This window comes from Gekko japonicus, unplaced genomic scaffold (genome assembly GCF_001447785.1).
Source record: "Gekko japonicus isolate JY-2015 unplaced genomic scaffold, Gekko_japonicus_V1.1 scaffold196, whole genome shotgun sequence".
NCBI classification, from domain to species: Eukaryota; Metazoa; Chordata; class Lepidosauria; order Squamata; family Gekkonidae; genus Gekko; species Gekko japonicus.
The window spans coordinates 438,846-448,144 of NW_015173129.1; the positions used below are offsets into that span (position 1 = coordinate 438,846).

The 9,299-nt window shown below is 47.4% G+C and overlaps 1 protein-coding gene across 1 annotated transcript in view; it reads left to right on the top strand.

Moving 5' to 3' along the window:
- MAD1L1 (MAD1 mitotic arrest deficient-like 1 (yeast)) overlaps positions 1-9,299 on the top strand; it is a 760,935-nt gene that overhangs the window by 208,112 nt on the left and 543,524 nt on the right. The window contains exon 11 of the mRNA XM_015422082.1: positions 6,567-6,711. Within this exon, the coding sequence (XP_015277568.1) occupies positions 6,567-6,711 (145 nt within the window). The remainder of the gene's footprint in view (positions 1-6,566; positions 6,712-9,299) is intronic.

Sequence of the window (9,299 nt, forward strand, 5' to 3'; positions counted from 1 at the left end):
CTGTAAGGTATTGGACTGCATTTAAACTATTTTGTGTGTCCTTAAATTGTTTTATCCTGCATGATTTATGTTGCCCATTAAGTTGCATTTGGAGATTGACTTGTTACAAGTTAGAGTGTAATTCTTTTAAGACAGATGATACGAATTTGAACAGGTGTCTATTTCTAGGTATAAAACCAACTGTCCTCCTCCGCCTCCTTCTCACCTCTGAACCCACACTCCACGGCGTTCCTCTGTCCCCCATTTTGCTTTAGGGTGGCTTGCATGGCTGTGTCCCATAGCCTCTGATATCATATGATTTTGCCCAGTGTTCTGGGCATCATTCATTTTGTCCTTTTTCAAGAATTTTATTTTTAATAATGCATCTCTCTTCATCAGTTTGCCCTGGGAATTATCTCCCCAGGCCAGATTTTTCTTTGCCAGTGTACAACACTTCCTGCTTTCCTTTGCGCTCTTTCTGTGTTCATCCGCCCAAGATGTCTGATGACTGAACTGCTGTCATTGGGTAGTTAAGCAAAGCGATATCTGTAACCTTGCATTCTCCGCGGCATTCTTTGCTCCAGCTGTGAGCTGGCAGGTCATTTGGTGGGGGAAAGTTGCCGACACGTCGCTGCTGACTTAACGGTGACTCTGTAAGGTTTTCAAAGCAAGAGACGAGCAGAGGTGGTTTGCCACGGCCTGCCTCTGCAGAGCAACCCTGGACTTCCCTGGTGGTCTCCCATCCAAGTACTAACCAGGGCTGAACGTGCCTAGCTTCCGAGATCTGACGAAACTGGGCCATCCAGGTCTGGGCAAGAGGCAAGCAGAGGTGGTTTGCCATCGCCTGCCTCTACATAGCAACTCTCTATTTCCTTGGTCATCTCCCATCCAAGTACTAACCCCGGGCTGACCCTGGTGAGCTTCCGAAATCTGATGAGATTGGGCTAGCCTGGGCCATTAAGGTCAGAGCAAGAGAGGAACAGAGGTGGTCTGCCGTGGCCTGCCTCTGCGTAGCAACCCTGGGCTTTCTTGGTGGTCTCCCATCCAAGGACTGACCAGGGCTGACCCTGCTTAGCTCCTGAAATCTGATGAGATTGGGCTAGCCTGGGCCATTAAGGTCAGAGCAAGAGAGGAACAGAGGTGTTCTGCCGTGGCCTGCCTCTGCGCAGCAACCCTGGAATTCCTTGGTGGTCTCCTATCCAAGTACTAACCAGGGCTGAACGTGCTGAGCTTCCGAGATCTGACGAAACTGGACCATCCAGGTCATGCCAAGAGACATTCAGAGGTAGTTTGCCATCACCTGCCTCTGCATAGTGACCCTCTACTTCCTTGGTCATCTCCCATCCGAGTACTAACCCCTGGCTGACCCTGCTGAGTTTCCGGGAACTGATGAAATTGGTCTAGCCTGCACCATCTGCATCAGGCTGGGTAGTTTACCGTAGGGCGTGGGAGCAAAAATGCTTCCTTCGTTTTTGGAGAGCTTGTGGCCACTTTTTTAAATGGGGGGGGGGAAGGCGATTAAAACGCATCTTTGCAGTTTCCGTATCCCGTTGCGAGCACGCAGTCCCTGGCATGTTCTTCAAAGCTGAATTTGATCACGAAGACGATATTGAAGTGGCCACTCGGAACAGAGAGATCTGTCCGTTTCATTCACTCGAGTTGCATTAATAGGCTGATGAAACAGAAAACGCCTTCCCCCCCCTTTAAGGCCAAGAATAAGTCCTTTGAACTTGCAAAGATTTCTGAAAATGCCAACTTGCAGCTTGGCCATCAGATGTGAGGTTTTTTAATTTTTTATGAGCTTCAGAGGAAAGGATGTCTGATGTGCTGGCATTAAGGAACCCGAGGTCTTGTCGCCTCTGGGCGAGGGGAGGGCAGGTTGTTCTCCAGGTGGTAACGTGTAGAGTTGAGTTGCTAGAACTTTGATGTTAAGGTACACACGACTGTGGCGCCGAAGGACACAAGTGTTCCTATGTCCGTACTGCAGATCTTGGAAATGGGTCAGAATCTGTTCTTTCTGGCAGGAGGGACCAACTCTTTTTGCCTTTGACCGTCTTCTCGAAGTCTCCCAGAAATGACGAACATCAGAATGGCTGCTTGCTGGTTGTCCGTGATAATGCTGGTATACTGCATGTAGCCAAGAGCAAAGGTAGTCCCAGTAGGGTATTCATCCATCATTCACTTTTGTTGTAGGTCTTCCTCTAAAAAGCCTATGAAATAAAATGGAGGAAAAAAAAGGTGTTAGAGGACTCTTGAGTACTGTCATAGAATCACAGGGTGCGTTCAGACGGGCCGTTTAGTCCGCTTTTGGCACACTTCAGTAACGGATTTTATATCCACGTTCACACACCCAACATCTGCGCACTGTCCCCAGCCGTCACTTTCCGGCTCAACCCCCCTTTAAAATGGACTATTTTGTTTCCAGGTCCCCAAGTGGTGTTTTCCTGATTCTCCGGTTCTAGCCGCACTTTTCTGACGTCTGATCGCTCCTATGGTGTCGAGCCACTTCCAGTTTAAACCCCCTCCCCACTCGAAAGCTGCCCAAGGCTTCTGCTTTTCGGCCACCATTTTTTAATGCATTGGCGGTGCGCGCATAGGCGGAGCTCCGCCACCGCGTTTAGAAAACCAACATTTAAACGGTCAGTTGTTTTTAGCATTTAGATGAGTTCGGGATCTCACGGAGGCCATTTTCGGGTCAAACATTTAAAGGGAAATCTTTTGTTGGAGGGGTTGGATTGATTTGCCCTGATTGTTCTGTGCATGCGCCATAATAGTTTCCCCCCCTTCTACGGAGGGGCGCCTATGCGCATGCGCAAATTGAGGGGGGGACCCCACCGACACACACTCCCGCGTGTCAGTGTAGATGCCGGGGAGCGACGTGACTACACAGTGAGGTGGGATAAGGGAGGTAAATGTGATCGCGATTATCCGGGTCAAATATAATCCGGTTAGAACTGGAGCAGTTTTACCCGCTCTCAGCACGCCGTCTGACCGCACCCATAGAGTCACAGAAATGGAAGGGGCCGTACAGGTCATCTAGTCCAATCCCCTGCTCAATGCAGGATCAACCTAGAGCATCCCTGAAATGTGTCTGTCCAGCCGCTGGTTCAAGACTGCCAGTGAGGGGGGAGCTCACCAGCTCCCTTGGCAGCTGATTCCACTCCTGCACAACTCTTACTGTAAAAAAAGTTTTTCCTAATGCCCAGCTGGTACCTTCTTGCCCTTAATTTAAGCCCATTATTGGGAGTCCTCTGCTGCCAACAGGAACAGCTCCTTGCCCTCGTCTAAGTGACAGCCCTTCAAATACTTCAAGAGAGCGTGGATAATTGTGTTTTTGTATCTGACTTGCTCTGAGTTGTAATGTTTTATGCCTGCAACTTTAAAATGCATGTAGATTATGGTGTGTGTGTGTGTGTGTGTAAAAAGGTAAAGGTTTTCCTTGCTTGAAAGCCAGTCGAATCCGACTCTAGGGGGCGGTGCTCATCTGTTTCCAAGCCGGAGATCAAGCGCTGTCCGAAGATGTTTCTGTGGTCATGTGGCCGGCATGACTAAACACCGAAGCGCACAGAACGCTGTTACCTTCCCACCGAAGCAGTGCCTATTTATCTACTTGCAATTTCTTGCTTTCGAACTGCTAGGTTGGCAGGAGCTGGGGTCAGAGATGGGAGCTCACTCCGTCTTGCGGCACTTGGGTCTCGAACTGCCGAACTACCAACCTTCCAGTCTGCAGCTCAGTGTCTTAATATAACTATATATATTTATATACACACACATATTTAAAGACAGCCATCATGTCCCCCCTCAACCTCCTCTTCTCCAGACTGAGCATTCCCAAGTCCCTCAGCCTTTCCTCACAGGGCTTGATCATCCTCGTTGCTCTCCTCTGCACCCGCTCCATTCTGTCCACATCCTTTTTGAAATGAGGCCTCCCAGAACTGCACACAGGACTCCAGGTGCGGCCTGACCAATGCAGTGTACAGTAGGACTATGACATCTTGCCATTTGGATGTTAGCCCTCTGTTGATACACCCCAAGATCGCATTAGCCTTTTTTGTTGCTGCATCACACTGGCTGCCCGTATTTAACTTATTGTTACTGTGTTGGACCCCCTCCCCCAGTTCAGAACTGAAATCTGAACTAGATTCTGCTGTCCACTGGAGGAAAAAAATCACTGCAAGTCCATTAAAGAGAGGGGAGAGGGAAGTTCTTTGTGTTATCTAGCGGCTGTTTTATCCAAGGATTATGATGCATAAAATTGGGACTTTTCATCTGTGTTCTGAAATCTTAGCAGCGGTGGCTGGAGGAAAAGAATGATGTCTCCCCCTCCCAGTTTTTTTGTTATTTTACTATTGAAGTCCTGCCGTTTGTAATGGTTTCTTAACATTAGACGTACACTCCACTCTATGGCAAAGGTTTCATGCGCTGCGTAACTAATTAATTAAAACAGAAAAGGGGAGCGGGGGGCAGAGCGATGTCCTGGTTATTAAATTAGCCATTTCTTCCCTCCACAGATTTATAGCGTTCGTGATTAGCTTTCGCACCTGAGCCCTACAATGAAAAGAAGCCCATTTTACACTCTGATGATTAAATCTGTATATGACTAGCTTCAGATTGAACTGGAACTTTCATACAGCCCTTTAGTTCCTTGATGGATTTAAAGACACACTTGGGGCGAAAATAGCTAGTCCGGGAAAGATTTTGCTGGGGATTTGCAGGTAGTACGTCTGTAGGTCTCCTTTGGGGATCATAAAGAGGTACATGGAAAGGGGCCCGAAATCCGTTTATCCCAGAGCATCAGTATCTTTCATAGGGTGTTGCTGTTGTCTTTAAAACACAAGCAATACTCCCACACTGGTTGCTGGTTTGTAAATTGCAGACGTTTAGCCATTCTGGTGTGCAGTAGGAGAGCTAGATTTGAACCTGGTACCACCTTGGAATGGAGACCAACAAGATATTTGGAGTTCTGTGCTTTCGAGAGTCAAAACTCCCTTTCGTCAGACGAAGTTTTGGCTTTAGTTGTTGTAGATTTTCTGGGCTGTGTGGCCATGGCCAAAACCACAGCCGTACAACCCGGAAAATCGACAACAACTAATGAACTCTGGCCGTGAAAGCCTTTGATAGCATATTGAAATTTTGACTTTTGAAAGATTGTACCCCGAAAGCCTTGTGGGTTTCTAAGGTGCTACTGGATTCGGAATTTGGTTTCTGTTCTTGTCTCTTGTTATAGATGGCCTGACATTAGCCCTCTAACACAACAAAGATATGTCAGTCTTCTGTTTTTTTTAAAATTTTATTTATACCTCACTTTCTCCCCATTGGGAACACAAAATGGCTGACGTCATTCTCCTCTTCTCCAAGATTTTTGGGGTGTACACTTTCAAGAATTGAAGCTCTCTGACTCTTGAAAGTTTATCCCCCCCCCCAATCCTGCCAGTTTATTTGGTGCTACTGGACTCAGATCTACCACTGTGAGGGAAGAAGGTTCTGCTGACAGGCAGTGACTGGCCCGAGATCACCCGGGGAACTTCGGTGGCAGAGTGGGGTTTCGAACCTGGGTCTCCTAGATCCTAGCCCGATAGTCTAATCACTTTGTTGGTCTTAACGGTGCCACTGGACTCAAATTTTTTTCTAATCACAACTCAGTTTTTCTTTGACACCCTACTTTCCCCAAAAAGTATTGCCTGAATGTCCGTCCCCAGATATTGTGCTTCCCCCTGGCTTTGTGTGCTGCCTTAGACAGTCCGGGGAGCTCAGCCACAGCAAGCGGAAGTAGTTGGAGTCTCTTGGGGGCATAACAGTGGGAGAAGGCAAAATGGCGCAAGGTCACAACTGAATGTGCCTACAGAGACAAATGGGATGCGAATAAATTAATAGTGTTAACATCTGTGGAGGTGTGCATGCTCGTGCATGTATGTGTGCGTGTGTGTGAGAGAGACATCATGCTAGGCTTGCAGCTAATCAGCCTGGTTGATGCCATATGAAAACAAACACACATGTAATGCTGTTAAACTCATTGAGACTGTTTGCATCCTCAGATTCAGGTGGGTGTTCCCGCTAAGCTGAGTTAGTGTGAGCTAGCTCATAGTTTCTTAGCCTCCGGCTCACACATTTTTGTCTTAGCTCAGGAAGGACGGCTCCAGAGCAAACTAGCTTATGCAGTAGCCAAATCGCTCGCTCACAACTTTAATGCCGGTAGCTCACAAAATAGGATTTTTGCTCACAAGGCTTCGCAGCTTAGAGGGAGCTTTGTGTTGGTCTGAAGCAGCAGAATGAAGTTTGAGTCCAGTGGCACCTTTAAGGCCAACAAAGTTTTATTCTGGGCATAGGCTTGCAAGTGCATAGACCCAGAATGAAACTTTGTTGGTCTGAAAGGGTGCCACCAGATTCAAACTTTGTTCTGTTTGTATCCTACTTACATCTTCAAGTGCCAAAGTAAGAACTCGGTTCCAGTTTTTTTTTTTAAATAGGAAGAGGTTTGCAGCTGGTCGGGAAGACCTTGGTTCTGCAGGCGGTTTGTTCATTGTGGTACATCTCAGAACTGGATGCTCTTAGCTGATCCGTTCTGGTCCTCTTCCCTTTTTTTGCAGTGCCCGGGAACTCGAAAACGCCCGGAAGCAGCTTCAAGATGAGCTCCTGAAGGTGCAAAGCCAACTGCTGGATGAGAAGAAGAAACGGGAGCAGGCCGAAACGATGGCGCGGTGTCTGCAGAAACGGGTCCAGCTGCTCATCAAGGTAGGCCTCTGGGCGGAAATGCCCAAAGTCGGCCTTGTTTTCGCCCTCTCGTTGGTTGTCCGGGAGTCTGAAGGGGTTTCCTCGCCTTCATGAGGAATCGTTGATCTCTAGGAAGCCCAAAGCTGATTTTTTGTTTGTTTTGTTTGCCTCCTTCCTTGTTTGACTTATTACACCTTATTTATTTTCGCAATTAAGTCACAGCTGGCTTATGGCAGCCCTGTAGGGTTTTCAAGGCAAGAGACAAGGAGAAATGGTTTGCTGATTTCCTGCCTGTGCGTAGCAAGCCCTGGGCTTCCTTGGTGGTCTCCCATCCAAATACTAAACAGGGCTGACCCTGCTTAGCTTCCCAGAGCTAATGAGATTGGGCCAGCCTGGGCTGTCCAGGTCAGGGCAAGAGACACACAGAGGTGGTTCACCATTGCCTGCCTCCTCGTAGTGACTTCTTTGGTAGTCTCCCATCTAAGTACTTGGGGTCACGATGGACAGCTCATTGAAAATGTTGGTTCAGTGTGTGGCAGAGTCGAGAAGGAAGTTCTGTGGGTTGGCGCCAGACTAATCTGACAGTTCCCACCGATTCCCTCTTCTTCCACAGAGCCCCCTTGTGTGGTTCCTCGGGGCCCCCTGTTTCCCAGGAACAACCTTTTGTGGAGATCAGTGGGCCACCGTGGAAAGGAGGAGGTAGAGGCGGCAGGCTTCTTTTCTCCGATGGAAAATTTGCTACAGATTATTAAGAAAGGGATTAGAAACAAAGCAACGGATATTATGAAGCTGGTATGGCTACATCTGGAGTCTCTTGTCCCGTTCTGGTCACCCCGTCTCGAGAGCTGGAGTGTCGGAGAAGGTGTCTGTTATGATCTTGATGTACACCTCAGAGACATCTGATTGTCCCGTGTTCGAAATGCAATATAGATAGATCTTGGTCCATGTGTACATACGAAGCTGCCTTATACTGAATCAGACCCTTGGGGTCCATCACGGGCCCCGGTCACACAGGAGGTTTAGCCCTCTTGGGGTCCATCAAGGTCAGTATTGTCCACTCAGACTGGCAGCGGCTCTCCAGGGTCTCAGGCGGAGGTCTTTCCCATCACCTCCTGCCTGGTCCTTTTAAACTGGAGATGCCAGGAATTGACCAACATACCTAAGGGACCGCCTCTTCCCATATACGCCTCGGAGAGCGTTACGCTCTGAGAGTCAACATCTCCTGGCGGTCCCTGGCCCAAAGGACGTCCGCCTAGCCTCGACCAGGGCCAGGGCTTTCTCTGCCCTGGACCCCACCTGGTGGAACATGCCCCCTATTGAGATCAGGGCCCTGCGGGATCTTATGCAATCCGCAGGAGCTGTTCCGCGAGGCCTTTGGCTGAGGCAGCGGGCGTCCACATATGGCCCCCCCCCCCAGGTTGCGATCTCCCACCTATAATAACTGGCCTAGTTACATCAGTGGGCCGGATTCTCCCTACGGCAAGCATGACTACCGATTTTATATGCTTTAAATTTTATTGTATTTATTAAAACATTGTAACCCGCCCTGAGCCCGTTTACGGGATGGGCGGGATACAAATGCGAAAAAATAAATAATAAATAAATAACCCATAGCCCTCTACATGGATTGATGCAGTAAACCAATCGATAGAACAGGTACATCTGTCCTTCTTATGGGAAATACTGGGCGTTCCATCTTGTGTCTCATATGCATCCCTATGTATGGAATGTGGCCAAAATCTTATGACCACGAGGGCGTGGCTTGTGACCTTCAAATAATTTTATTTATTTATATATTATTTTCAGTTTGTATCCCGCCTTGCCAGTGCAGACTTTGGCTGCGTTATAACTCTGACCCTTCCAGTTATATTTACCAGCTTTTAATGGAATCTGAGTTCTTCACCTTGGCTAGCAGCCATAGAGAGTAAAGTGGGGACTCTGAATATTCCCCTCGAACCTCTCCTTTTACTTTCAGAATCGGAGGCGCTGCAAAAAATAAGGAACAGAGTACTGGAGGCAGAGCTGGCCAATTTATACAATACATGGAAATGGTTTTATGATTAGTATAATAACAGTATAACAGACTGAAGCATAAAGGTTTAACCCTAATTGTATCACAAAGACTGCTAATCAAAGGTTTGAACACCAAAATAAGGAGATATAGACATAGATTGTAATGTTTAGAAATAGACCTAACAGAGAAAGAAATATATATGATAAGGAAACGTGATTTTAATATTATAAACTTATGAGGCAATCTACCTTGATAAGCATGTTTTTACCCCCATTCATGTTTTGTGTTGTAATGTGTGTATGTTTATATGTTTGTTTGTTTTGAAAAATAAATAAAATTCTGCCCCTTGGGGCAGTTAAAAAAAAAAAAAATTATACAATGCAGCCAGTAAAGATCTGCTCTCCTCTTAGTCATGGGATACCCCCACCAGGGGTCATTTCATAGAAAAAGAGGTGCAGGAGCTCATTAGCATAAGTCATTAGCATAACTTATTTACATATGCCACACCCCCTGGCATCACCGGAAGTGTGTCAGAAGGCAACACCCACCACTCAGGCTCCACTGGACTGTTTTGGATTGCTAGCTATTGGGGGGG